A 27,014-nucleotide genomic window follows, 5' to 3' on the forward strand; every position below is an offset into this window, starting at 1 on the left:
GCATGCTGTTGCGAACACCTGAAGACGATGCTGATGAGAACCGTCCATCCTGTCAAACTCTCCGTGATCTGATCGACAAACGCTATAATCACATATCGACACTAGTCATCCACTAGCACTGATGACATCAACGCCTATCGGTCTCATCTCCGCACCCCGGCACCTGACATATCGACACGCCTCGACGATGTCGAGATGTCGGATTTGCCCTGATCGGGCAAGTCCGCTCTCCTCAGGCCGTTGCCGCGGACGCAACGTCCGAAGGGCATCCATGTTGGATCCATGTTGAATCCATGTTGGAGTCAGTCATGACGAAAATCTGAAGATTTCGCCAAACCCACAAGTCTTATACGGTATCTGGGCGTCCGAAAGCATGATTTAGACAGCTGCTATGATAAGCGTTGAGCCGCTCGTCGCGGTCCGGTCCTTTCGTCAACCGTCGAGCCTCCTTCTAGCTGCGTTGCAATCTGTTGTGCTGGCCGTTTAAAGAGCACTATGGCGAGCTATCTTGGATTGAGAGGCGGAAGTCTCGCGACTGTGATCAGTGCTGTTTGTGGGCTATGCTTCCTGTAAGTCGTAATATTTAGAACGTTGGGCTAGTGACTGACAGCTTGACAGATGTTTCGGCTATGCCCAGGGCGTGATGGGCGGCCTCTTGACCGTTCCTCAATTCCTGGAGCGGTTCCCTCAACTTGATACATTGGACCCTGCGACGACATCATTCCACAATGCATGGGTGACAGGTACGTCCAGAGTGTATTGAAGATGTCCTTCACTGACACGATCAGGTCTTGTCGTAGGAGCATGGAACCTGGGATGCCTCGTGTCTGCCATCCTTTGCATCCTGGTCAGCGACTCTCTTGGTCGCAGACGCACTCTCCTTCTCGGCATCACCATATGGACGATTGGCGAGATCATTCAGACCTCGTCGTACAGCTTCGCACAGTTCATCGTGGGACGAGGCATTGCCGGCTTCGGTATGTGTATCCTCTATTCTGAGTCAAGGAGGTTTCGAGACACTAACGCATTCGTACAGGCAATGGCTTCACTACAGCCACAGCACCTGCGTATCAGGCCGAATGTGTCAAGTCACATCGCAAAGGAACCATCCTCATGATCAGCGCAGGCGCCTTCGCTGCAGCTGGGTACGCCTTATCGTACTGGCTCACGTTCGCGTTTGCCTATGTTGGCTCTTCGGCGGCGTGGCGAGTCCCTGTCGCCTTCCAGATCGTCTTCTCCTTGCCCGCAATCGCCTTGCTGATCTTCCTGCCTGAAAGCCCGAGATGGCTCATCCTTACAGGCCGAGAGCGGGAAGCGCTGAATGTGCTGGCCGCCCTGAACGATGCCGATATCGACGACTTCGAGATCAAGGACGAGTTCCTTCAGATCAAGGATGCCATTCTGATCATGGCTCAAGGATCAACAGCAAGCGTGTTCTCCAACAAAGAGCGCCGTGGCTTCCACCGTGTTGTCCTTGCCTACTTCGTTCAGGTCTTCCAGCAAGGAACGGGAATCAACCTCGCTCTGCAATACTTGAGTTGGATCTTCTTCACCCGCATGAACTACACCGGGTGGTTGGCTCGTCTCCTTGCCGGGTGCTCTGCTACGACGTACTTCCTCGCCAGTTTTATTGCTGTCGTCGGTATTGATCGCTTCTGGGGCCGTAGGTCCTTGATGATGTTCGGCGCTTCTGGTATGAGTGGGTGCATGATCCTCATCACCATCATGCAGTATCTCTGGACTGAGCGCAATGTTGCTGGAGCACGGATTGCCAGTACAGTTTTCCTGTTCGCATTCTCGATGTTCTTTGCCATCGGCTGGCAAGGAATGGCATGGCTCTACCAAGTCGAGATCGTTCCTCTGAGGATCCGCGGCCCGGCAAATGCAATCAGTACGAGTGCCAACTGGTTGTTCAACTTTATGTAAGTTCTGGTGCTACCGTGTGCAGCATTCCCTACTGATCACCTCATAGTGTTGTGTTCATCACACCCATCGCATTCAACAACATCGGTTACCGCACCTGGATCATCTTTGCTGCAACGAACCTCGCCATCATTCCCACGGTCTACTTCTTCTACCCCGAAACTGCATTCCGTTCGCTCGAGGAGGTGGACGTCATTTTCGCCCTTGCTGACGATGATCCTGGCAACCCATGGTTCAGTGTTGTAGATATCAGCAAGAACGAGCCACTCTGGTTTGGCAAGCGCGGCGAGAAGCGTCTAGACTTTCAGTACCAAAACAGCTCTTGGCATAAGAGGATTGTGGGTAGTAGTGGCAGTGGTAGCAGTGGCAGTGGCAGTGGCAGGAGTAGAAACGGGACAGGAAGCGATAGCAACAAGGCCATGAACGAGAAGGATCAGGCGATTGAAGACTTCAACCGCTCTCTCCAACCTCCGACTGAAGCTGGCATGGGTACTGTCACCTCCAACTGCTACGCTGGCCAGAACAACGGCGACCGACCGATAAGCCCGGAATCGCCCATCGACCCTCGACTATCACTTCCCAACTCGGACGATAGCCCCCCAATCTCCACCATGGAAAGTGGGAACGCTCGCAAGAAGCATAGTCGAACGCGGCACCAGGACTCCATCAGCAGCGAGCCCACGCTCGTCCACCACGACTCACAAGACAGCGCCAACCAACAGTCAAGTTATCGCAACAGGAGAGAGAGAAATACTTGGTACGAGAGCAAAGAAACTCTCGGCTCAGAGGCATCAACCGGAAACCCTGCCGACACCGCTTCGGCAGTTCCACCCATCGTACACCGCACACGCTCCCGCAGCAACTCGGCTTCTCTACCATTCCCAGGCTACTACGAAGTGCGCGATCTAAGAGCCACGTCTCGCGGCCGCCAGCAGCGCCCCTGTCCCACCACTGCCGACACGCAGCGCAGCATCCTCGTCGACGACGGCTTAGAGCATCACGCTGTCACAGTCGGCGAGCACGTCGAGACCGAGTCGTTCCGCTCCGTGAACCATTCTGGCAATCTAGATGGCGACGTCAGGACAGGTCCCCACAGGACGGTGAGTGGATGGGACACGTATTTCCCCGACGGCATCGTGCAGGGTTCGAGGGACGGGAGCGTGGAGAGGACTGTTGAGAGGAAGTTGAGCAATAGAAGTGCGAACGGTAGGCTATTTGCGCCTAGGAACTCTGGCAGAGCGTATTGATTCGAGCGTGTTTCTTTGTGTATGGCATTGGGGGGTGGGACGAGCTAATGTGACGGCAAATGGCGACATGGCGTCTTGAAGCACCAGTCTACGATCAAATCAGAAGCGATACTGGTCTCTTCAATGATTTATACACGTTCTTTGTATTGAACCGGTCGTGGCTGAATGTACCAGTAGCTTCAGTGCTCAACCGGCTGATATCTACTTGCATGATGATATCTCCATCTCAGTGTGTGCGAGGCGCGCAAGCCGCTCTCGAGAAGCGACACGTATCCAGACTGGCGTCCAGCTTTCCAGAGCTTACCTTGTCATCATGCTGTGGTCGACATGTCCATTTCCCCACACCAACGCAACACATGTGCTGGGTTGTGAGAATCCACAAGGCAAGGCCGGCATCTATGGCCTCAGCATAAGTAGTCCAGACCTGGCGTACCCCGCCGTGTACCGCATGATCCGTATTCCCGGCCTGCTTGGATAGAAGGTGGTTTAGTGTCGATTTTCTTCAGACTTGCGTGTGGTTGCTCTGCGAACACAAAACTGGTATAACCTCGCAACGAACACCGATAGTCGACGAGGAACCTACCATTAAATCAGTCGAAAGGGGAGCGCATAACTGGCTCCAATACCTCGGGTGGTGGTGTGTATCATGGGTTGCATGCATACCGGTACGATCAGGCGGCCGTGGCACTGCAGACGCAGCTCGCTCGACGCAGAGATGTCTGCTTCATGACACGACAGCTACATTGCAGATACTGAGAGCTCAATGTGAAACCAGGCAAGGCTTTACAGCAGTCCTCATTGATCTTGCATGGTGTCAAAGGCGGCATCGATGACATGCTAGACTGATTGACTACGAATGCAGACCAGCAAGCTAACAAAAACCCTCGATGTCCATGTGAGATCTACCATCTTGATGGATTTGACGATACGAACAAGATCGAGGCTTGCCTTGTTGTGCTGCCCGTGAAGAAAGCTTGGTGATGAGCTAATGCGGGATGCAGCCCGACGTCACAATGGTCGACTCTTCTTTCTCGACGATGTAGGATTCGCAGCAGCGTAAAATTCGACCTTTGTCGGAGTCGCCGACGTCGTCGTTTGATGCCACCCTCATGCTCATGCCGATGCCACATCCTATAGGCCGCCACAGCCCCTCTCCGCCGGAGCCGACGAAGCTGATTAACCTGTGGCTGTGCAACAACAAACAACAAATCATCCAGCCGCCCACAATCTCAAATCACACTCGATAGCCTGACAACACGAGGCTCTGCAGCCGCTGACATGGGCCACGAGCTGAATATCTGCGCCGAAAGGGTAGCGCGTGTCATGTTGCAGGTTGGGCGGTTCGGAAATTTGCTGCAAGCAGAGGCTACTGGGAAGGGTTTGAGTGAGATCACCCGGTAGCGCCAGATCTAGATCGCCGCGAGCAGGGGCGTGTGATGATATTCAACGCGCTGCTTGATAGCGAGGGCTGTGTCGGAAAAAGTTGATTGTTGTCGCAGCTGGTGTCTAGCGTGCAGCGGTGTGCTGTTGTACACGTAACGGCTGTCGCTGCTCAGGTGTTGTTACTGATGGCACCGATTGAGATTGATGGTACGATGAAGTCATCGCACAGCGTTGCGCGTGTGCGACACTTGGCAGCAATGAAGCCTTGTTGTCAGTCAGGAGAATCCAAGACCAAGATGGGGGAAGGGAGCCGTCGCAGTGCCCCTCTCTGTTTGATAACGTCATGTATCCGCTCTTTGTAGGTGATCAACTCGCATCAAGGATCAATGCGAGTTGTGCGCGTGCACCAGACTTTGCGAGGCACTTGGCTGCTCGTAACGCGGGAGAGTGCCGTGACCCCTGAATGCACGAATCAATGCCTTGCTTTTGGCATGCCCAGTTCAGCTACCTACCCTAGCAATCATGATGTGCGTCCGAACGGTGAGTGACAGGATTTGAGATCGCGACGACTTCGAGTCGAGTTCGTCTGGTGTTTGCGCAAGGGTACAGCCCCATCAACGGGCATTCCGAGATGCCATAGTTCACATGCCAGTAAGATTGCGCCGCAATCGAGGCTGGTGCAACGGAGACAAGCTCGGTGAGAGTCTGGATAATGGAGAACTGAAGGAAAGTTGAAAGCGGCACCAGCGGGCATTCGCCAATCATGCGGTGGCTGGCGATTGCACTTTCCCTTGTCTGAGCCACTGGGCCGATTAGGACAGGGGCCCCACGTCACTACTTGTAGCTCCCGCATCCTGTTTAATTGTCTTGCGCGGCGACGACCTGCTCATTTTTTGCATCGCACAGTCCCCTGTCGCGTTAATAATACCCTTCAACCATCCCGAGGGGTAGACAACCGTCTCTACTTCCACTATGTCGTCCACCGTAAGTTGTTGCAAGTGAAAACAAACAAACACGTGAACACGCACTAATACATCATCACAGGGTGGACAAACTGGCGAGGCCAGGGATGCGTCGAACAGTTTGTCGTCTTTCCTGTCGACCCTAGTACCCACAGCAATTCTTGCTGGTGTCTTCGTTACCGCTTTCATCGTTTTCCGCAAGTCCTTCCGACGAGTGTATGCGCCGAGGACGTACCTCAACCATCTGGGAGAGCAGCGACAAACGCCAGCACCGAGTGGGGGCCTGTTCGGATGGATCAAAGACTTCAAAAACCTCAAGGATGAGTACATTCTGGATCATCAGTCGATCGACGGCTATCTCTTCGTGCGCTTTTTCAAGATGATGATTGTGTTGAGCTTCTTGGGCGCGTGCATCACTTGGCCTGTTCTGTTCCCAGTCAACGCAACTGGCGGTGCTGGACAGAAACAGTTTGACATGCTTTCGTTCAGTAATGTCTCGACGGATGGCACTAATATCAATCGCTACTATGCGCACGCCATCATAGCTGCCATCTTCCTGAGTAAGTCGATTGAGGCCAAACCTGGAGAGTGAGCAAGGCTAACGTGCAAATAGGTCTCGTCATGGTCATTATTGCGCGCGAGTCCTTTTACACCGTCAATCTTCGTCAAGCATACCGCCGATCGCCATGGGGCGCCAGCCGCCTCTCAGCGCGCACAATTCTCTTCACCAACGTACCAAAGACACTCTCCCAGAGCGCCCTGTTCGAGATGTTCCCTGGTGTTAAGCATGCTTGGGTTGCGTCTGACACCAAGGAGCTTGAAGACCTCGTCGAGGACCGCGACAAGACCGCTCTCAAGTTCGAAGCTGGCGAAGTCAAGCTTTTGACGAACGCGAACAAGGAGAGGATGAAGGCTGAGAAGGGCAAGAAGCACTTTGTCGACGAAAACGCGCAGGACGGCACTAAGTGGCTCAACCCCAAGGACCGCCCTACCCACAAGCTCAAGTTTCTCATCGGCAAGAAGGTCGACACCATCGAATACGGCCGCCAGCACTTGGCTGAGCTTATTCCCAAGATCACTGCTGAGCAGGATAAGCACTGGAATGGTCAGGGCGAGCTCGTCGGCGCCGTCTTCATTGAGTTTGACACTCAGAGGCGCGCTCAGGACGCATGGCAGATGATGCAGAGCCGCAAGACCAAGCCGAACTCCAAGATGGCTGCTCGTCAGCTCGGTGTCATGCCGCAAGAAGTTGTCTGGCAGAATCTGAAGATTGGTACATCCCAACACCTTATTCGATGGGCTATTGCTACCGCCATCATCGCCGTCATGATCATCTTTTTCGCTGTTCCCGTCGCTTTCGTTGGTTTGATCTCCAACATCAACTACTTGGCGGAGCGATTCACGTGGTTGTCTTGGATCCTTGACATTCCCAAGGTCATTCTTGGTGTTGTCACCGGTCTTCTGCCCACAGTCATGCTCGCTGTCTTAATGGCATTGGTACCTATCTTCTGCCGTCTCATGGCCAAGCTTGCCGGTTACGTCACCTGGAGCCAGATTGAATTGAAGACCCAGAGCTGGTACTTTGTTTTCCAGGTCGTACAGGTCTTCCTCGTTGCTACACTCTCCAGCGCCATCACTTCGGTGATCAACCAGGTTCTTGATAACCCCGGCTCAGTTCTGTCACTCTTGGCGGAAAACCTTCCCAAGGCCTCCAACTTTTATATCAGTTACTTTGTCTTGCTGGGTCTCTCATCGGCTGCCGGTACACTTCTCAACATTGGCGGGTTTGTCGTGGTTATTCTCCTCGGTCGCATCCTCCCTGGAAAGACACCTCGCAAGATCTTCGACCAGCTTACCAAACTCTCGGCTCCTGCTTGGGGTTCCGAGTTCCCCAAGTGGTGCAACTTGGGTGTCATTGCCATTACCTATGCTGGTATCGCCCCTCTGATCCTGGGCTTCGCCACGGTCGGCTTCACTCTCGTTTACATCGCCTACCGCTACAACTTCCTCTACGTGTACGAGACTAACATCGATACCAAGGGTGAAGCTTACCAGAAGGCGTTGAAGCAGCTGCTCACCGGTGTCTTCCTCTCCGAAATTTGCTTGATCGGCCTTTTCGCCCTCTCAACGGCTAACAACACATACGCTGCCGGTCCTCTGGCTATCATGTGCGTTATGCTAGCGATCACTCTCATTTTCACCGTCTCGCTCGGCACAGCCATCAAGCACGAGGAGGCCCGCCTGGCTTACACTGACCCCACACCCAACAATGGTCAAGTTGAGGATGGTCACCGCGATGAGAGCCGTGAGAAGTCTGACTCTGCACCCTTGAACAGCGGTGCCAGCACCAACTACGCCCCCAAGGCGTCTCGCATTCCCGGCTTTCTCAGGAAGATCGTCAATCCCGAACGTAACTCGCTCAGCACGCTCTACACTACGTTGGACCAGTACTATCACCAGCCTCAGGAGCCACTGCCTATCGAGATCCAGAAACGCGCTTTCTTCAATCCTGCCGTCACATCACCCACACCAGTCATTTGGATCGTCCACGACGAGATGGGTATCAGCCAGCGTGAAATCAGGGACACAAACAAGGCTTGCTCTGAGCTGCAAATCACAGATGAGCAGGCTATCTTCGATGAGAAGGGCAAGGTTTACTGGAAGGGTGTCGAGGATGGACGCGCCAGAGAGGCCCCTGTCTTCGATGAGCGTATCCTATACTAGCGGTAGGCGCTCAACGATGAACCCCTTTCTACCCGCTTCTCACACCTACAAGACGGAGTCGGAGTCGGAGTCTGACGATACCCCTCGAGGCTAACTATGTTTCTCTGAACCTCAAGTCACATACCACATCTTTCCATTTCTTTTGGTTGTTTTCTCAATTACGATGCAGGTGCACGATGATGAAGAGCTATTGATCCCACGAACAACAGCGAAGCAGAGATATCCAGGTTTGCATTTCACCCCTTAGCTAGTTGTAATACAAAGATGCAAGTCAGAGTTGGTTTTGCCTTCAATTCAGCGTTTGTTTCGTTTACTCGATTTCAATGCACAATCTCCTTCGATCATCACGATGTCCGCCTTCACAAGGATGGGAACACATGTCATCATGTACATGATGGTGGTGAGCCCGATGCAAATGCACCCGTTAGGCAGGGACAGGGCCAGACTGGTTAGCCTTGAGGGTGGAATGATACATATTTATGATCATGACAAGCATAATACAGCAATGGCGGAAGTCTGACGATCGAATGAACGAATAAAGTCGAACCATCATTTATAATTTATTCTTTGAGCGACATGATGCGCTGTAATCTGGAAATATACATGTACGATCCCGCTCAAACGTGCTCATAATGAGGATCTAGATTATGATTACGGAAGATGTTCCGTACCTGGGATTCCTTAAAGAACCGCAGCGGACGCTCCTGCCCATAGACTTCTGCTTGTCTGTCTACTGTTACAGACTCGCATGGCGTTGATTCTCGTTGCTGCCCTCTCGCTGGCTATGCTTTCATAGGTCTCGATCGATAGATTTTGTTCCCTTCAATTCGCCGGCATCTTAGGCACGCTGATCTGGAAACGCTTCCATACCTTCAGAAACAACCAGAAGGTCTCTTCAGCGATTGGAATCTCGCGACTTTTACTCTCATCGACATCGACGGTGGGTCAGAGAAGAAAGAATGACCGACCACCATCGGCTCAGCTACGCGAGCGCATGGGCCATGACTACGGTACCGGTAAGCCTTGTTCTACCACTTTAGCCGAACGTCAGCGAGCGGAGGACGAAACGGCCATGAGCACGCATTCGTCCAGCGTTACGCCGCGCTCCTGCACGAGAATCAATTTCGTGCCGCTCAACACGCGTCAGCGACAAGAGATGAGTGGAACGAACGACCCGTCAATAGCGAAGAGTCTGGACAACATGCCAGAGACTGGCGAAAGCACTGGACGTACTGCGACAACGAGGCGTGCTCTGCGCTCAACATCACCAAAGAGCCGGCAAGTAAACGACCGCCTTCAAGATCTACAGCGTGGACGCGAAGTAGTTTATTGATTGTTTGATGAACATGTTTGAAACATCAAATGACAGGAGCTAAGAAGTGGACCCACCGCTGCCAAACGGAGAATCTGCTCCGTTCCCGCTGGTCATGGATATTGCCATTTCCTCCTGTTTACTCGAAAGCGTCTAGATTTCGAAGACATGACTGAGGTCCACAGACAAAGGGCGAACAGAGCTAACAAGGCGGGCAGCACTCCTTGATACGTGTTGGCACGTCTTGCAGCCACCTCGCTAGCCAATTTCGCGACTACGTGAAGGATGCCTGTGCAATTTCCTCACGACGAGGCAGTAGAACAAACAGCAAGAAGCCATCGAAATATTGTAACGGCATGACGACGATGGCATGAGCAGCGCACGATGCGTCCTTTGACGCCTTGGACAGGGTGGAGCTCTACCGCCCAAGCCTTTTGTGAGGTTTCACGTTTCTCGTCATTTCAAACGCCATTTGCGGATCAGGATCGGGGACAGGAAGCGTCCAGGAACATGCATCGAAGCGACACCCAGGCAATCTCCCACGAGAACACCAACATGGGCTTTTCTGGGCCGCAGGATCCCGCCAGCCTCAATCCAATGTCCTGCGGCGACTAGATGGCGCCACATTGCCAGATCTGGCGCTAGTGCACGTTGAAGGTAGATGACATGAGCTTGGCAAAGACGGCAGCCCCGGTTTGGCGATTCCAGGACGGCGCTACGACCGTGGAGCCAGTGCTGTGCCGACTACGCGGGATGTGTATAAGAAACTTACGGCTCGCACCTAGAGAAGGGCAGGCTTGACGCTCACACTCTTTCACACGCTCTTTAGCATACGCTCACTTTCGACGACTATCCATTCGAACATTCTTCAGACTTCCATTCTTCGACTATACCAGTTTCTCCAACAAAACAACCAACCGACCAACCTCAAAATGAAGTACTCGTACGCTGTCGCTCTCGCCGCTGCCCAGCTGGCTACTGCCCACACTACCTTCCAGTCCTTTGTCATTGACGGCAAGGACCAGGGCCAGCACTTCGCTGTCCGCACTCCTTCCAACGGCAACAACCCCATTCTCGATGTCACCTCATCCGCCATGACCTGCAACGGCGGCACAGCTGCCGCTGACACCCTCGAGGTCGCGGCTGGCTCTGATGTCACCTTCCAGTGGCATCACAACGACGGCGCCTCCACTGAGGGTGACGCCGACGAGCCCATCGCTGCTTCCCACAAGGGCCCGGTGATGGTCTACATTGCCCCTGCTGCCTCTAACGGTGAGGGTGCCGTCTGGACCAAGCTCTTCGAGGATGGTCTTACCAACGGCAAGTGGGCCGTTGAGACCTTCATCGCCAACGAGGGTAAGATCACCATCACCCTCCCCGACCTCGCCGCTGGTGAGTACCTGATCCGTCCTGAGATCCTTGCTCTCCACGAGGGCAACCGCGAGGGTGGTGCCCAGTTCTACAACGGCTGTGGTCAGATCAAGGTCACTGGCTCCGGCTCGGCCTCTCTCCCCACAGCCGGTGTCGACATGACCAAGGCATACTCCGCCACAGACCCTGGTGTGTTGTTCGACATCTACTCGGGAGCGACATCCTACACCATCCCCGGCCCCGCTGTCTGGGACGGCGCCTCGTCCGGCTCAAGCCCCGCTCCCTCGTCGGCTGCCCCCGCCTCGTCGGCCGCCGCCACATCTGCGGCTGCCACCAGCGCTACGCCTACTTCTTCCGCAGTCCCTACCTCCGCCGTCGCTGAGGCCACCCCCACTGAGGCTGCCTCCTCTGCTCCCGCTGCCACCAGCGCTGCTGCTCCCGCCCCTACCTCCGGCTCCGGCTCCGGCTCCTCCACTCTCCCCGAGGAGTTCACCCTCGCCGAGTTCATTGCCTGGCTCAAGGAGACCACTGGCGCCAGCGGTGCCTCCAAGGTCCGCCGCCACGCCCGCTCTTTCTTCGGTTAAGCGGTTCCTCGCCTCCCGGATGTGGATAGTGTAAGACTACTTCTATGACTTGTCATCTGCATAGCCAGGCGTCACGTCAGCATCTTGATCGGTTTCCCTTTTGGAGAGGGTATAGCGAGATCTCGGAGAGATCAAGCCCCGCCTCTTCTTCTCTGACGGCTACTGAGTAGCATTACTCTTTTTTGTAAATATACAACCATGAATGGATTCCGAAATGCGCTGCTAGACATGCTCATGTGCCTTGTGATGTAATGAACCAAGTCGATGCTACGTCGAGGTATCCCATACACCGCACACCCCTCACCACCACCCCCTGATCGACCCTGCTCACAGATCAGACTCTCGACAACCGGCACCGAGACCTCCCACACCACACGACCGCAGCCCCTCCACCGAGCAATCCCCACCGGCCCGGACCCTCGCCACCCGCTCCCGCCACCCCCCTCCAAGCCAAGCAGAAAGCATGCACCGCACTCCTCGCGGACGTCTTGATGACAGCACTAAGCGGTGTATGAATAAGCTCCATCATCCCGTCACGATGGAACAAACCACCTCCACCAGACACGACTCGCCTCCCCGCTCACGTCGAAGGGCGCGACGTCTCTTCGCAGCAGGTCGCTGCAGCTGGGGTATTGTTGTATCCTGACCACCGCGTCCAGAAGAAACCAGATTATTGGCCAAGTAGGTTACTTTTGGCGAGGGTGCGCCGCACTGGTGAGGGCATCTCGTACTGCGAGTTCCTTCGCTTCGGGCGTCGGTTGGGGAGTGCTGGCGTGCTCTGGGCCGGATGCATGCTTATTATACCTTGCGACTTGGGTTGCAAAGCCGAAGTACAGTGTCAGTATGCCTCCCGGCCTCTGTGGATCACTGCACGGCCAGCCGGCCTCGATGGAACCTTCTTTGTTACAACGTCAGACCCTGTGGTGGGCTTGTAGACGCTTTCAGACCTCAGGGAGGTCGTCGCAAGCCCTACCACGGACCCATCATGACACTGTCTAAACAGGTTGCTGGGCAGAGATATAGTCGCATCGCAGTATAATATCAACGAGTTTGCGCGAGAATCAGACCAGACCGAACAAGTCTCAACAGCACTCCGTTCTCATTCTTTACAAGCGCAGCTGTGGCGTGGTTCCCACGTGCGGGGGTTGTGTAACTCAACTTTACAACTCATCTTTATATCTCCTCCCCTCCTCTCCGCTCTTCTCCGCTGGATCACTCACTCGTTCACTCGTTCAATGCGCTCCATCACTCCGCTCCATCACAGACCGGGCCGGGGAGGAATGCATTACACACGTGTGGTATATATCCCCATCCCTATCAATCCCTACCCCTATCCCCGTCCCTATCAATCCCTACCCCTATCCCCATCCCTATCAAATCCCTACCCCTACCCCTATCGCTATTCAATCCCTATCCCCTTCCTCGCTAGGACGGGAGAACGATATGATGGACGGACCTAAACGCCATTCCCAGCGAACCTATGCAGTGCTTCTGCAACCATGAACGCACCGTGTCGCGAGCACACATATATCCCCCCCGCCTCGCCTCGCCTGCGCGCTGTCTGGACACAGGTCCGCGCCACGACCAAGATCCAAAGTCTCCATGTTCTCTGACGAGTCTAGCATCGCACCCCCCATCCATCCATGCCACGCCCCTAGAAAGTCTCGCTCTGCCCATCATCACTCCCATCCCTACTCGTCGTATAAGTAAGCAACGACTCTGTATCCGCACGACTCGCCGGTCGACGGCGGATAACCGTGTCGTCGCGGCTGAGCTGCTGGCTCTGACCATACTGCTCGGGCTGCTGGCTCTGTCGGAGGGGACTAGCGCCAGGCGCCGGGCTGCGGGGCCCCATGGGTCGGGGACCTGTGATCTTGCGCTGGGGACTCTGCTGGGCCGAGGCGCGGAGGTGTGCGCTGCTGGGGCGGGGAGAGGGGGTGGGTGAGCCCTGGGGGAGTTAGCGTCGTCGTCGTCGTCGTTGTTGTTGTTGTTGTTATTGTTGTTGCTGGTTATGTGGCGGCTCGACTCACTCTCAAGTGCCCCCTGTCTGTCTCGAGGCTGTACCTGACCTCCGCGATGGGTGCGAGCGGCGTCAGCACGCCCTGGGAGCCGAACTCGTTGGGGCTCGAGTACATGCTGCGTGCCTGGCCGTAGCCGGCGAGGACGCCGGCGTTGGGCGGGATGAGCGGGCCGTCGTCGACGAGCTTCTGCTGCGCACGCGCCGTCTGCTCCGACGCGCTGTGGCCCGAGTACCCGCCATCGCTGGAGATGGGCGACAGGTTGCCCGGGTTGTGGCTGGTGTTGGCGCCGCTTATGCGGTTGCGTGCCAGACTCGGCATGCTGCCCCACTGATCGTAGTCTGGACTGGCGATGCCCGAGCCGCTGACGCCGCTCACGTTGTCCGGGATGTACATCTGCGCCTCGGTCTCGAGGTGGTTCTGGTGCCGTCCCGTGGGGCCTGCGCGCGGCTGCGGGTGCTGCAGGTTGAGGCTGTTGCGGTGGGCGTGGTACTTGGGGTCTTCGAGTTCGTACTCTGCGTCCTCTGGGATCAGGGGGGAGGGGGACCGCACCGAGGAGCGGAACGAGCGGTCGTCTCTCGACTCTCGGGAGCGGAGGGAGCGGTCGTCGGCGGTGCGAGGGCGGCGGTCGTGGTCGCCGTTCTGCGAGTACTCGTCGTCGTACTCGTCGTAGCTCTTCTGGGACGAGGAGCGCGAGTGCAAAGAGTACGGGCGCTTCTCGACGCTGTTGCGCGGCTCGGTTGAGGAGGTGGTCTTTGACCAGCGCGAGATTTTGGGGATGCCAAAGATTGACGACGAGGCGGACTTGTGCTTGTTCTTCTTCGGTGTGTCTTCTTGGCTCTGGCTCTGGCTCTGGCTCTGGCTCTGGCTCTGGCTCTGACTCTGGCTCTGACTCTGGCTGGTCCTCGCCGCCGGGGGCGACACCATTTCCTGCGACAGACTCCTGCCGTGGTACGCTTCTTGCGTGGGAGTCGTCATGCGCTCGGTATTCTCGTATCGCGGCTCGCGCTCGAGATACTCCTCGTCGTCTTCGTGTACCGTGCTTATGCGGTTCGTCTGCACAACGTCGTAGCCAGAGTGCAGATCGTTGATGCGACGCGACGAGGAGGCCGGGTTCGAAAGGTATCCAGACTGGTTCGGCGAGTTGTCCGTATTGGCACGACCCTCTGGTTCGTAGCCAGGATCCCCGCTAGCCCTCAAGTTCTCATACGACGTGAGGCTGTTTGTGCGGTTGCCCTGGTCCAGCTGCAGCTGCTGGACTTGCTTGAGGCCTTCCACGTCGCCGAGAAGCTGCATGAGCATGGCTTCAATGTTCTTGATGTCGCTGTCGCCCTTCATGCTCAGGCCCTTTAGCGCGCGCTTGAACACGTTCTTCTTCTTCGCCTCAGCGTCCAGGTCGTCGGACGCCGATCGAGCACCGCGCGACGAACCAAACGCTTGAGGCAGTGGTCGTGGGCCGCCCAGGATGCGCTGCTCAGCAACGTCGACCCGCTTCTCGGTGGTGTTCATGATCATGTTGTCCTGCACCTTGATGAAGCCCTTGAGTTCATCGAGCTGGTTGCGCATCTCCGCCGCGGAGCGAACAAGCGTGACCAGGATCTCCGTGTCCCTCGCATTGCGCTGCGCATCTCGCACGGTAAGATGATCCATGAGCGCGACAATGTCCTTGGACTGGATGCGATCGATGCCCTTGCCAGTTGCAGCGTCGTAGAGGGGAGACGCCGTGCCGTGAGAGTTGGCGCTGAAGTGGCGGCCATGCTTGGCGTTGGAGGCAAACACGTCCCCGCCACCGAGCGGAGCCTCGTCGTAGTCGTCAGCAAACTCGTCGTCAAAGACCTTGGAGTGGTTGCGGCTCTGAGGCGTGTAGCCTTCACGTTGGTTAGCTGATTGGTAGCCTTCGTCTCTCCATCCAGTCGTACCGGACACGGGCGTGCGGTTGCTTTGGGCGTAGTCGGGCTGCCCCTCGTGACCAACGAACGAATCGCCAGTGTAAGACTCGTAGTCATCCTCGACAGTGGCCTGGTGCTGTTGGTCGATCGACGGACTGCGGTTGTGCAGATGATGAGCTGCTGCCGCAGCAACAGCTGCGGCGCCAGCACCGGCGCCGAGCGCGGCGCCCTTGTTGAACGCGTGCCCGCTGGACTGGCGGGTGGATGAGCGATCGCGCTGGTCGTAGTCGTCGGTGCGGTCGTAGCCGTCGGTGCGGTTGTAGCCGTCGGTGCGGTCGTAGCCGTCGGTGCGGTCGTAGTATCCATCGCCGCCGTTGAGAGGCCCCTGGATGATGGAAGGATTCGTAGAAATGTCAGACTCGTCATCCATGCCATATCCAATCTCAGGCATCAAGTGGTCTTGAACAGGGAAAGCGCTATGGTGCATCTCAGGCTGATCATCGATTGACTGAGCAATGCTCTGCCTGGGCGAGTTGTCCTGGACATGTGGCTGGTGCGCCAGCGCCTCAGCCTTGTCGCGAAGCGCGCCCCATCGCTCTCCGCTGGGGATCTCGTGCTCCTCAATGTGCAAGATCTGGTCCTGGCTCGGCGCGGGGCTGACTTGCGACAGACGGCTCTTCTTCAGCGGGCTCGAGACGGGCTCTCTCAGCGGACTCGAGACGGGCTCTCTCAGCGGACTCGAGACGGGCTCTCTCAGCGGGCTCGAGACGGCCGAAGAGCGAACGCTGATGGAGGATGGCTCGTGCAGCGAGGCCACAGCAGACTCGACTGCAAGCGGCGTGTGAACGTACTCTGGGCTGGCGCCGACCTTGCGAATGCCTCCATGGGTGAGGTCCATGATCTGATCCTGATCGAGGTACTGCACGCCCTCGCTGTCGTCGGTGTAGTTGGTCAGGCGGTTGTAGTTGACGGGGTAGTTCTCCGACAGCTGGGAGCTTTCCTCCAACTCCCTCCGATACATTTCGTTCTGCTCGTGGTTCTGTTCGAAGAAGAGCTCCGCGTCACGCGGCGTCTTTGGCGTCTGAGGGGATCCCATGGCGGATCGCACGCTCTCGAGGTTAACGCCTTGGGGCCGCTTGCGGGTGCGGGCAGCTTTGGTGCTCGCCGTCGACTCCAACGTTCCAATGGACAGGTTGGACGGTTGCCGCTCCACCTGCCTCCCCAGCGAGGAGACGGATGCAGCGCTTCGGGAGGTCCGCACATGTCTGGGCGAGCCAGCCGCGTGCACATGCTCGCGGTAGCTGGCTTCGCTCTGGACCGGGCTGAGATTGCGAGTGGGCGTTGTGCCGATGATCTCGTAGTGCGACGCCTGCGTCTCGGAGCGCTCAATGGCGCGAGCCTTGGCTGCTGCTGCAGCTTCGAGGCTGGCGGAGCCCACACCCCGCGATCTGGAGCCGTGGCTCCTGTCGCTCATGGGAGACTTCAGACGGAGATCCTCCATGGACTGGTGGCCATGCAATGTGCCAGTGGTACGCTGCAGCCCGGTCGGCGCGGCCCTGGTCGGCGTGTGCGGCCCCGAGGCAGCAAACCCGCGCGGGACTTGTCGCAGCGGCGTCTCTGCACCCGTGGTGGTCGACGACTTGGAAGTCGACCGCGAGCGGCCTTTGGTCTCCGTCTCGGCCGACAGGATGGAATCGCGCGTCAGCTCAGAGCCGTGGAGTTCGCTCTGGATGAACGGCAGAGGCGGTACATCCTTGGCGTACTCGTCGTGCTCAATGCTCTCCGCCACGCTTGCAGAGCGACTCGGACTGCTCCGCGAGGAGTGCTTCTTCTTGTGCCTGCGGTCCTCTGCGGCTTCTTCGCGCGACGTGTGCTTCTTCAGAGCCGCAGCAGTGAGTCCAGACCCGGCGAGCGCAGCAATTTCGGCCTCCCGCGCAGCGCGGCCGCTCCGCCTCTTGTGCGAGTTTTCGCGCGTCGCCGTCTTGGACGTCGAGTCGGCCAGGCTGCGCTCCGTGCGGTCAGAAGTCGAGCCCCGGCTCGATCTGCGTTCCCTGCGACTCGACTTGTCCGAGGCCATCTCAAAGGGCTTCTCAAGGCGCTCCACGGCAAGCTTGGGCTTGCCACCGGTGATGTTTGGTGTGCTCGAAGACTTGGAGACGCGCCGGCGTGACGCGGACGGATCGCGCGAGCCTGGCGCCTCGACCGTCTCGTACGTGGCGCCCGTGTCACGCGACATGCGCTCGAACTTGTCCCTGTTCTTCGAAGTGCGGTTCTCTTCTTTCAGGGCGTTCAGCTCCGGCAGGATGAGCCGGCGGATGGCATCCTCGACGGTGGCGAGCAGCTTGGGGTTGTTGATGGAGGATGTGGTGGAGACGCCTGAGCGCACAGACGGGACGGCCGATCTGCGGTCGGCGCTGGACGAAAGCAAGCTCGATTCTGTCTCGCTGATGGTGCTGGTCTCCTCTCCGCGGCCATGGTTGCTGTGTCGCCGAGACGACTTGCGGGGCGAAGCCAGCTCATCCCTGCCGGACTTTCGTGTCCTGCTGGAGGATGTCTCGGCCTGGTGCTGGTGCTGGTGCTGCTGGTGCTGGTGCTGGTGCTGCTGGTGCTGCTGGTGCTGCTGCAGCTGCTGCTGCTGCAGCTTCTCCATGACGCGCTGCGTGATGCGGTCCTTGCTCGTGCTCCTGGTCCGTTCGTGCTCGGGCGCTTTGAGCAGCTCGGGCGACTCGGCCGCGTTGGAGTCGGTCAGCACGGTGCTCCGTTCCAGGCTCCGGCTGCGGCGGGGTGCGGGCGGCAGCATCTGCGGCGTGCCGTCGAGCATGCTGTCGGCGGGCATCGAGGACACGTCGGATGTCATGGCCATGGGCATGAAGTGGCGGTCGCTCGACAGGTCGCTGGCGTGGTGCAGCACCTCGATGTCGACGGGCGGGAGCGACGAGACGGTCGAGGCGTCCGAGAGGTCGCGAGGCCGGGGCGGGGCGCCGTGGTCGCGGGCCGCGGGCTGCAGCGAGATGCGGCGGGTGTAGGCCGGCTTGGTGGCGTGGCGGGGGGCCTGGGCGACGTGCACCTGGTCGATGCCCGGGCGGTTCTTGCTGCGCGAGCTGGGGGTGACGCGGACGCGGACGGCGGGGCGCGAGCGGGACTGGCCGCTGTTCTCCTTGCCGGCGTCAAAGTACTCGATCAGCAGGCTCGTCTGGCTCGGGTACTTTCTGTGCAGCGACGCCTTGGTGGCGGTCGGGTGGGTCGTGTTGATGGTGATTGGAGTGCCGTCCTCGGGGATGCTGTACGAGGTGCGGTCGGTGCGCGCCGAGACGTTGGTGTCGACGTCGTCGCGGAGGGGGCTGTCGTCGCGGTCTGCGGAGCTGAGAGTCGAAGGTTCTGTCGGGGCCGGGAGAGGTGGACGAGATTCAAAACCCATTGTCGAACCCGGGAGGATTCTAGCAGGCGGACGGGGTGCCGGGCGCGGCCATGGTGGTCTGCGGTGGATGGCGTGGACGGGTCGCTACTTTGCGACAGTAAGAATGCAGCGTCGGCGCAAAACGAGCGAGCACCTCGCTCGCCGTCGGGCCGTGTGGTGAGGGCGCCGTTGGTGCTGTTGGTCGCAGGGTGTGGACACTGGGGACTGGGGACTGGGCGGGTTGGAGCGCTGGGGCGGCTCTGCGCTAGCAGCAGGAAATGTGCGGTCCTCCCAGCCCCTCCACCGTGGTCCCGTCGCGCGACCCTTGCACAAGCACACACTGACAAACTGTCTCTTTGTTGGCGCCCAGCCCAGCAATCGGGAGTGCGAGCGGGAGTGTGGCTGGCAGCATTTGCTCGCCAAACCAGCGCCGTCCAGCGCCGTTCAGCACTCTCCAGCACCGTCCAGCACCGTCCAACACTCTCCACTCTCCACTCTCCACCCTCCATTCTCTCCTTCGCCGTGGCCAACCCACCGCCGCACGCTGGCGCTGCCGTGGAGAGCTGCCATGAGGTGTTGCTTTTGGGCGCGCGCTGGCGAATGATCGGCTCTCCGACCATGACGCCCAGTGTCCGCGTTGCCCGGGGTGAGTGGTGCGGAACCAGGGCGGGAGGAGCCGACTGGCGCTGATTCGCCGCCCGCAATCCTGGCACTCTGCTCTGTGAGCGCTTGACAACGCACCACCACTCGTCTGCGAGTGTGCGAGTGTGCGACACGTCTGCGCGCGCCCCGAGCCTCGATACGTCTGCGCACCACTGCGATACGTCGGCGATGCGTCTGCATGCGAGCGAGCGAGCCGCAGCCCTACCGACGCAATTCCTGTGCAAAAGACGCAACTAGGCTTTGACGCCTTGATTAATCAAATGTGCAGAGCAACGTGACTAGGCTGTTGATCATTTCAAACACTTTAATCAGCATGCAAAACACACACCCAGGCTGTTGGACCTTGTAACACATTAACATGCAAGACACACCAGGCTGTCACTCTTTTCAACATTAACTTGCAAGACACCCAGGCTGTCGCTCTTTTCAACACATTAACCTGCAAAACACACCCAGGCTGTCGCTCTTTTCAACATTAACGTGCAAGACACACCTAGGCTGTCGCTCTTTCAACGTTAACATGCAAGACACACACCCAGGCTGTCACTCTTTCTAACATTAACTTGCAAGACACACCTAGGCTGTCACTCTTTCAACGTTAACATGCAAGACACACACCCAGGCTGTTACTCTTTTTAACATTAGCATGCAAGACACCCAGGCTGTTACTCTTTTCAACATTAACCTGCAAGACACACACCCAGGCTGTCGCTCTTTCAACGTTAACATGCAAGACACACACCCAGGCTGTTACTCTTTTTAACATTAGCATGCAAGACACCCAGGCTGTTACTCTTTTCAACATTAACATGCAAGACACACCCAGGCTGTCGCTCTTTTCAACATTAACATGCAAGACACACCCAGGCTGTCGCTCTTTTCAACATTAACTTGCAAGACACACCTAGGCTGTCGCTCTATTCAACGTTAACATGCAAGACACACCAGGCTGTCACTCTTTTCAACATCAACGTGCAAGACACATCCAGGCTGTCACTCTTTTCAACATTAACCTGCAAAATACACACCCAGGCTATCGACCCCCAACACCTCAACGCCCTGAATGCATCCCCCCGCTCCACCTAAAACCTGCGCCCAGGCTTCATCGGCCTCCTCCCCTGCTGCGGCTGACTCCCGTACGCCCTGCGGCCCTCGACCTTCTTATCGCGCCCCATTCCCGCCCCGAGACTAATGTCGATGCGCGGCGGCGTCGCGAACCCGAAGCTCCTTGCCACCTTGACGAGATCCAGCTTGTGCACGTCAAACACGCTGCGCAGCGAGTGCGACGCGTAGGCTTGGAGGTAGCTCCTGTACCCGTCCTTTGCGGACTTGTTGAGGTAGTAGTTCTTCGCCATCAGGGCTTCGAGCTGCGACTGGATGTCTGTCATGTGCTGTTAGCCTTGTCATCTCCCTGCACCAACGTGATCCGTGACTCACTCAGTATCTTGTTCGCCGGCAGCTCAAACTCGACCAGCGGCACCCGCGCCTCCTTGAGCAGCTTCAGGAACCCAACCTCGCTCGGCAGCAGGAACATCAGACTGCGCCCTTTGCCCTGGCTGCCGCGCGCCGTTCGGCCCACCCGGTGGATGTAGTCCCTGGGATCGTCGGGCGGGTCGAACTGGATCACCCAGTCGACCTCCGGGATGTCGAGCCCGCGCGCCGCCACGTCCGTGCAGATGAGCGTGCCCGACGACGCGTTGCAGAACTCGAAGAACCGGTTCGTGCGCGCCTGCTGCTTGAGCTTGCCGTGCAGCTCCAGCACGGGCAGGTCGATGTAGTTGAGCAGCTCCGCGTAGAACTTGACGCTGTTGCACGAGCTGAAGAAGACAATGACCTTCTTCTTCTGGTGCTTCTTGAGGAAGCTGAAGAGCAGTCGGAACCGCGTGTCCGAGTCGCAGATGACGTACCCCTGCTCCAGCCCCTCGACCGTCGAGTGCTCCTTGCGGTAGTCGACGTTGATGTAGAGCGGGCCGGGCTTCAGCGAGATGCGCGCGAGGTCCTCGACCTTTGTTGTCTGCGTCGCCGAGAAGAGCATTGTCTGGCGGTCCGAGGGCAGGATCTTGATGATGCTGCGCATCTCGTCCTCGAATCCGACCTCGAGGATGCGGTCGGCCTCGTCGATGATCAAGCTCTTGAGGTTCTTGAAGACAAACCCGGGTGTGTTGTGCAGGTGGTCGAGCAGCCGTCCGGGCGTTGCGATGAGCAGGTTGACGCCCTTGACGAGCTTCTCCGCCTCTGCCCGCCTGTTGGCGCCGCCGATGACGATGCCAAACGTCTGCGAGTGCTTCTCCATGAGCTCGCGCGCCACGCCGAAGATCTGCAGCGCGAGCTCGCGCGTCGGCGACACCACAATGACACCGGTGCCGTTGCGCGGCTTGAACCGCATCGCCGAGAGCATCTCGATGGCGGGGATGAGGAAGGCGAGCGTCTTTCCGCTGCCCGTCTTCGCGGCTCCGAGGACGTCCTTGCCGCTGTTCGCTGTCAGTACAAGCCCGGCGACCAGTCTGCGTCTTCTTACCTCAGCAGCGGCGGGATGGTCTTTTGCTGGATCTCGGTCATGCTCTCGAAGCCCATGGCCGTGATGGCCTCCATTGTGCGGTCCGACAGGTTGAGCTCCGAAAACAGCTTGGGGTCCTCGACAGTCGGCATCGAGGTGCCCAGCGGCAGGTCGTTCGGGTTCGCGCTCTGTTTCTGCTCCTCGCCAGCCTCCGCGTCGGAATCCGCCTGCTTGCTCTTCTTCGCCCGTTTCGCAATCTGCTTCAGCTCGGCGTTGAGCTGCGCCTCGACCTGCTCGTCCTCGCCTCCCTCTTCCTGCTCCTCGTGCTCGTCCTCGTGCTCGTCCTCGTGCTCGTCCTCGTGCTCCTCCTCGTGCTCCTCCTCCGAACCCTCGGCGACAGCATCGTCCTCCTCGGGCTCGGGCGTGTGCTCCTTCTTGGCCTTCTTGCGGGGCTTGCCAGCCTTCTCTACGCCGTTGCCGTGTCTTTTCGGTGCAGCTGCATCCTCCGTCTTCTTGCTGCTGTGCTTGCGCTTGCGCTTCTTGGCCTCGATTTCCTGCGCGCCCATGGTGAATGTGCTGGTCGTGTGTGCGGAGCCACAGCAGCCGTCGCGAACTTTTCGAGACCAGGCGCGCTAGAAAAAAGTTGTGGAGACGGCGAGATTGACCCTCAATCGCCGACGCGCTTGCCTGATGGGGGTCCCGCGGCAGTAGCCAATCACGTCTCGCGTCTGACGACCTCGAAGTCGAATGCGCATTGCCTTGTGCATTTTTTATTTTTGTAAATCAAAGTAAACGTGTTCTATAATTGGTCATGGCAAAGTCTAGGAGACCCATACACGCGGCCGAGTATGCTCGATACAATCGCAGATTTTGACAGCAACGCTTCCGGTCGAGGCAGATACTACGGTCCACGACACGACTACATCACCACCGGATAGCGACTTCTGGCACGAATCTTCGGGCCCCATTTGTAGAAAACCCACGGAATTGGCAGCATAAGCACAGACAAGAATCCCAGCAGCGAAGTAGCCCACCCTATGCCGAGCGCCTCGTACACTATCAGCATCAGTCAGCCTCACAATTAAAAGCGTCGAGACCTTCCACGGCCGCAGGGGAGCTTACTCTGCACCGTGAACAGCGGAAACACCGCGCCCAGGGTATATCTGAAAATGCCATTCGCCGCGATCGCGCTCGCGCCGTTCAACGGGCCATACACATCCGTCATGTACAGCGCCGCACTGGTCTAGATGGCGTCAGTCCGCTGGCTACCCCCGGCGAGCCTCGACGCGCAACTTACAAACAAACACAGATTACCCCATGCAAACGGCACACTGCCCACCAGCACCACGGCCCAATGCGCGCCCCGCGCCGCTGCCCACCCGACCCAGAACAGTCCCACCAAGATCCCCCAACTCCCCACCATGGCGTTGTACAGGCGGTGCTCGGGCGCTGCGTGCGCCGCCCCTCGTTTCAAGGCCGCGCGATGCTGCGCCTGATAGACGAAGTGGTCGATTAGCACGCCCGTGAGCCCGCCGAGGAGGACACCGAGCCCGATTGCGAGGAACGTTAGCCCGGATTGGGAGGTGGAGAAGCGGTACGGCGGGCGCGCGAAGATGAACGGAAAGGCGGCGAATAAGAGGAACAGCACGCCAAAGGCGAACGCGGTGTAGAGCGAGAGGAAAAAGACTACTGGCTGCGGACGTCAGTTTCGATGGTCGTTCAACGGTCAGTGAGGGGCGGTTGCAAGGTACCTCTGTGGCGAGCATGTGCAGTGGGCGGAACAGGCCGACGATGACTGCGCGTTTCACTGCCGCGCTGCCTGGGCTGCTGGGCGATTTGGACTCCAGACCGCGTTCTTTCGCGCGCCGAGCGAGGATGACGGGCTTGTAGGTTTCCTTCATCGGGAGGGAGGCGGCATACACGGCGAGCGTGACGAAGATGATACTCCACTGCGACCAGCGCCAGCCCTTGTACTGCGCCGCAAAGCCGCCCACGACTGGTCTACGCTCCATCAGCACAAGATGCATAGTTTGATACCGCCACCGCCTACTCACCCCAGCGACGGTCCGGCAAACGGCGCCATCAAAAACACCGCCGTGATCTTCGCGCGCCGATGCGGCGGGAACAAGTCCGCACTGCTCCCCGCGCCCACAGCGAGCGCCGGACTCCCCGTCAGCCCCGCAAAGAAACGACATACGATCAAGCTGGCGAAGCTCCTGCTGAACCCCGCGCCGACTGTGAACAGCATAAACACCGGCGACGAGAGCAGGTACACAATCTTCCTGCCGTGCATCTCGCTCAGCGGCGCGCTGAGAATGGGCCCGAACGCCAGCCCCAGCGTGTACACTGTGATGCCCAGCAGCGCCGCGGTGCGGGACACGCTGAATTCGGCCGTGATGTCTGACAGGGCGGGGGTGTAGACCGATGTGCCAAAGGTGCTGGAGTTGGTCAGTCGCGGAACTTGTGCACGGGACGCGAGACATACACGGCGAAACCGAAGAAGCCGGGTGTTGTGGCGTGGTAGATGCGTAGCCAGAGCGGCCAGTTGTGGGGGTTGTCGGGATCGTCTGGCCCGTCCCAGTCCATTGCGGTCGCTGCTTGCGGTGTGAGAGCTGAAGCGTGCTTCTCGGTGTCTGTCATGGTCGTTGAGAGGGACTCGTTACTTTTCGTCTCCTGCTCTTTCGTCTGCTTCTCTACTTCGGATTCCATCTTGGACATGTTTTCTGGATGTCTGGAGCCTTGCTCTAGACTTAATCCACACTACCCATCCCTCCCCGTCCAGCATCGTGGTATAAATACTCTTCAAACTCTATAACGAGTCGCTTACCAACCCCCGACGCTTGAACTCTTGACCCAACTTCCCCGCCTACCCTCGCAGATGGCACCTTCGCCCGTAACAACTAGCGCTGCTTCGCATGCAACGCTCAGCATGGGAGCTTGCATCAATAGGGTGGCCGCTCGGTTTCATCACTCATCAGAACGAGTGTTTAGTGAGCACGCGGGCGCTTGTTGTTGACAAAATAACGCCTTCCGAGGTGATCGTTTGTATAGTAATCAGCCCCCGATAGTCAATGCGCCACATCGGGATCAAGACAGGAGTTCGACACGCGAGGCCTCAGCAGGACGACGCATGACTTTCTTGCGCGATAATGGACGCGGCAAACACGATTGGGGCTATACTGGTGAATTATCGAACGAGTGTGTGAACGACACTTTGGGATGACGTCATCGACGCTACAGAGCACTCCGCATTCAGCCTCCCTGTACCACGGGCAAAATGTCGGTCGTCAGATCGTTGCGCGATACTGTCCTTGGTAGCACGGCTGAGGACACATGCTAATGTCGCTTCTCGGAGCGTTGACGCACAGCTGTGCGACGCCGATGGGCAATCGATCTGCAACATGCTTAGAGGTGACGTACATTCGCACTCTCACGCATGCGTTTGACAGACTTCTTCCGAGGCGAGATGGTTGGGAGAGGAAGGTTTCTAATATCTCATCTAGATTAGTAAACTCTGAACACACAGCAATACTGTCATACCTACATCGTGGTCAGCTTGTGATCTTTGCCAGTGCTATGAGAGCTTACTTCATGGTTCTGAGATCTTTTGGCCGCAGCAGAGGAGCAGATGTAGAGATGAGTGCGAGATAAGGAAAGGTAGTCACAGGTGCAACGTTCTGTACGGCATGTTGGTCGCAGTGAAGGGCGAAAAGTAGGGCGGATCAGTAGGCTTACAACAAAAATGTGCAACCAGGTTACCACAGAAGGTTGGAATCGCGCGGGCTGGCGGTGAACTTTTCACTTTCTTTCCTTCTTTCTTCTTTCTCTCACTGCTTCTAAGGTAGGACATAACCTCCGTCAATCAGATAGTCACTTCCGGTGACATAGCTTGACGCGTCGCTCGCCAGGAACAAGTACACACCCTTGATTTCCCTGGTGTTACCCTGTCTCCCGAGGGTGATCATCCTCAATCCTTCTGTGATGACCTGTGGTCCAGCACCCATCTTTGTGTCGAAGAAGCCAGGGCTGACAATGTTGACGCGAGCAAAGTCTCTCCACTCCCGTGCCAAGCTCTTGCCCATGTGTGTGATGAAAGCCTTGCTGCCGTTGTAGATGGGCTGGTCAACAGGCACGTTGACGATGTGACTTGAGATGGAGCCGGTAAGGATCAAGTTACCGAATCCCTGCTTCTTGAAGATCTGGCCCGCGTACTTGGCGCAGTAGACGGGACCGTCGACGTTGACGGCCATCAGGTTGCGGTACGCGTCCAGGGTCTGCTCGAGAAGGGGCTGCGAGTCGCCAGTCCCTGCGTTGGCGACGAAGACATCGACTCTGCCGAACTCAGCGACGACCTTGTCGAGGCTCGACTTGACGGCCTCTGGATCTGTGATGTTGACGCTGTAGGCTTTTGTCTTGACCGAGTGCTCCTTTGCGAGGCGCTCTGCGCGCTTCTCCGCCTCAGGGTTGCTAGACTAATCAGTTCATGTTAAACATGGATGAAATAAAGAATATGGCACTCACGAGTTGTACCACAACGCTACGTCTCCACCAGCCTCAGCAATAGCGTCAGCGACTGCGCCGCCAATGCCTTCCGCAGCACCTGTAACGACAACGACCTTGCCCTTCATGCTGAACTGGTCCAAGACGTTAGATGGCCCCTCTGGCACCGGCTTGGGGAAGCCCGGGCGCGGGGTCTGGCATTCTTCGATTGACATGGACATATTTGCGGTATTGTTGAACAGTTACTGATGATGATGAACTCAGAATGTCAGCTGGTGGCTATTAAGTACTCGGGATGCTGGAAAAAGCAGGGAAAGTGTAGCGAGCGTGTATTGTGGAGATCTTAGACATGAGGCTCTCACGAGAGCAGCCAGCCCCGCTGGTTGGCAACGTCACCGACACGGTATTTGCCTGGTGTTGCGGACGGTTGTCGCCCGACGATGGCGGGGCACGCGCCGCTTCGAGGGTTGAGGTGGGGTGATGTGGAGTTGGCAGTCGCTCGGCTTACTTTCCTCTCCATTACCATCCTCTCCAAGAGACGGCA

General features: G+C 57.7%; 9 protein-coding genes across 9 annotated transcripts; 4 read left to right on the forward strand and 5 right to left on the reverse strand.

Moving 5' to 3' along the window:
• The first annotated feature begins 175 nt into the window (after positions 1 to 175).
• M421DRAFT_417962 (uncharacterized protein) lies at positions 176 to 3,375 on the forward strand. The gene is made up of 5 exons (XM_033591636.1): positions 176 to 569; positions 619 to 743; positions 789 to 977; positions 1,037 to 1,922; positions 1,973 to 3,375. The coding sequence occupies exons 1-5, from the start codon at positions 496 to 498 to the stop codon at positions 3,168 to 3,170; spliced, it is 2,472 nt and encodes an 823-aa protein (XP_033451562.1). The 5' UTR covers positions 176 to 495; the 3' UTR covers positions 3,171 to 3,375.
• Positions 3,376 to 4,967: 1,592 nt separating this feature from the next.
• Positions 4,968 to 5,537, reverse strand: M421DRAFT_344419 (uncharacterized protein). Its single transcript, XM_033589515.1, has 2 exons — positions 5,066 to 5,537; positions 4,968 to 5,012 (listed from the first exon to the last, which is right to left on the reverse strand). Exon 1 carries the CDS (start codon positions 5,404 to 5,406, stop codon positions 5,074 to 5,076), a length of 333 nt encoding a protein of 110 aa, XP_033451563.1. The 5' UTR covers positions 5,407 to 5,537; the 3' UTR covers positions 4,968 to 5,012; positions 5,066 to 5,073.
• Positions 5,526 to 8,239, forward strand: M421DRAFT_2818 (DUF221-domain-containing protein; the record flags this gene model as incomplete). The annotated part of the gene is made up of 3 exons (XM_033588922.1): positions 5,526 to 5,537; positions 5,598 to 6,075; positions 6,129 to 8,239. The coding sequence occupies 3 exons, from the start codon at positions 5,526 to 5,528 to the stop codon at positions 8,237 to 8,239; spliced, it is 2,601 nt and encodes an 866-aa protein (XP_033451564.1).
• Positions 8,240 to 10,131: 1,892 nt separating this feature from the next.
• On the forward strand, positions 10,132 to 11,537 carry M421DRAFT_344160 (lytic polysaccharide monooxygenase). Its single transcript, XM_033589513.1, has 2 exons — positions 10,132 to 11,094; positions 11,229 to 11,537. Exons 1-2 carry the CDS (start codon positions 10,484 to 10,486, stop codon positions 11,302 to 11,304), a joined length of 687 nt encoding a protein of 228 aa, XP_033451565.1. The 5' UTR covers positions 10,132 to 10,483; the 3' UTR covers positions 11,305 to 11,537.
• Positions 11,538 to 12,766: 1,229 nt separating this feature from the next.
• M421DRAFT_343822 (uncharacterized protein) lies at positions 12,767 to 13,483 on the forward strand. Its single transcript, XM_033589511.1, has one exon. It carries the CDS (start codon positions 12,987 to 12,989, stop codon positions 13,449 to 13,451), a length of 465 nt encoding a protein of 154 aa, XP_033451566.1. The 5' UTR covers positions 12,767 to 12,986; the 3' UTR covers positions 13,452 to 13,483.
• A 32-nt stretch (positions 13,484 to 13,515) lies between these two features.
• M421DRAFT_57079 (uncharacterized protein) lies at positions 13,516 to 18,831 on the reverse strand (the record flags this gene model as incomplete). Its single annotated transcript, XM_033595466.1, has 4 exons — positions 13,516 to 14,400; positions 14,449 to 16,029; positions 16,198 to 18,501; positions 18,538 to 18,831. The coding sequence occupies 4 exons, from the start codon at positions 18,829 to 18,831 to the stop codon at positions 13,516 to 13,518; spliced, it is 5,064 nt and encodes a 1,687-aa protein (XP_033451567.1).
• Positions 18,832 to 20,306: 1,475 nt separating this feature from the next.
• M421DRAFT_344516 (ATP-dependent RNA helicase HAS1) lies at positions 20,307 to 22,674 on the reverse strand. Its single transcript, XM_033589516.1, has 3 exons — positions 21,992 to 22,674; positions 20,911 to 21,944; positions 20,307 to 20,854 (listed from the first exon to the last, which is right to left on the reverse strand). The coding sequence occupies exons 1-3, from the start codon at positions 22,534 to 22,536 to the stop codon at positions 20,556 to 20,558; spliced, it is 1,878 nt and encodes a 625-aa protein (XP_033451568.1). The 5' UTR covers positions 22,537 to 22,674; the 3' UTR covers positions 20,307 to 20,555.
• Positions 22,675 to 22,889: 215 nt separating this feature from the next.
• M421DRAFT_99182 (MFS general substrate transporter) lies at positions 22,890 to 24,556 on the reverse strand (the record flags this gene model as incomplete). Its single annotated transcript, XM_033598718.1, has 6 exons — positions 22,890 to 23,026; positions 23,093 to 23,213; positions 23,268 to 23,663; positions 23,722 to 23,971; positions 24,025 to 24,408; positions 24,456 to 24,556. The coding sequence occupies 6 exons, from the start codon at positions 24,554 to 24,556 to the stop codon at positions 22,890 to 22,892; spliced, it is 1,389 nt and encodes a 462-aa protein (XP_033451569.1).
• Positions 24,557 to 25,675: 1,119 nt separating this feature from the next.
• On the reverse strand, positions 25,676 to 26,940 carry M421DRAFT_417972 (NAD(P)-binding protein). Its single transcript, XM_033591637.1, has 2 exons — positions 26,492 to 26,940; positions 25,676 to 26,437 (listed from the first exon to the last, which is right to left on the reverse strand). Exons 1-2 carry the CDS (start codon positions 26,689 to 26,691, stop codon positions 25,807 to 25,809), a joined length of 831 nt encoding a protein of 276 aa, XP_033451570.1. The 5' UTR covers positions 26,692 to 26,940; the 3' UTR covers positions 25,676 to 25,806.
• Positions 26,941 to 27,014: the final 74 nt, after the last annotated feature.

Source organism: Didymella exigua (genome assembly GCF_010094145.1).
Source record: "Didymella exigua CBS 183.55 unplaced genomic scaffold M421scaffold_6, whole genome shotgun sequence".
Classification (NCBI taxonomy): Eukaryota; Fungi; Ascomycota; class Dothideomycetes; order Pleosporales; family Didymellaceae; genus Didymella; species Didymella exigua.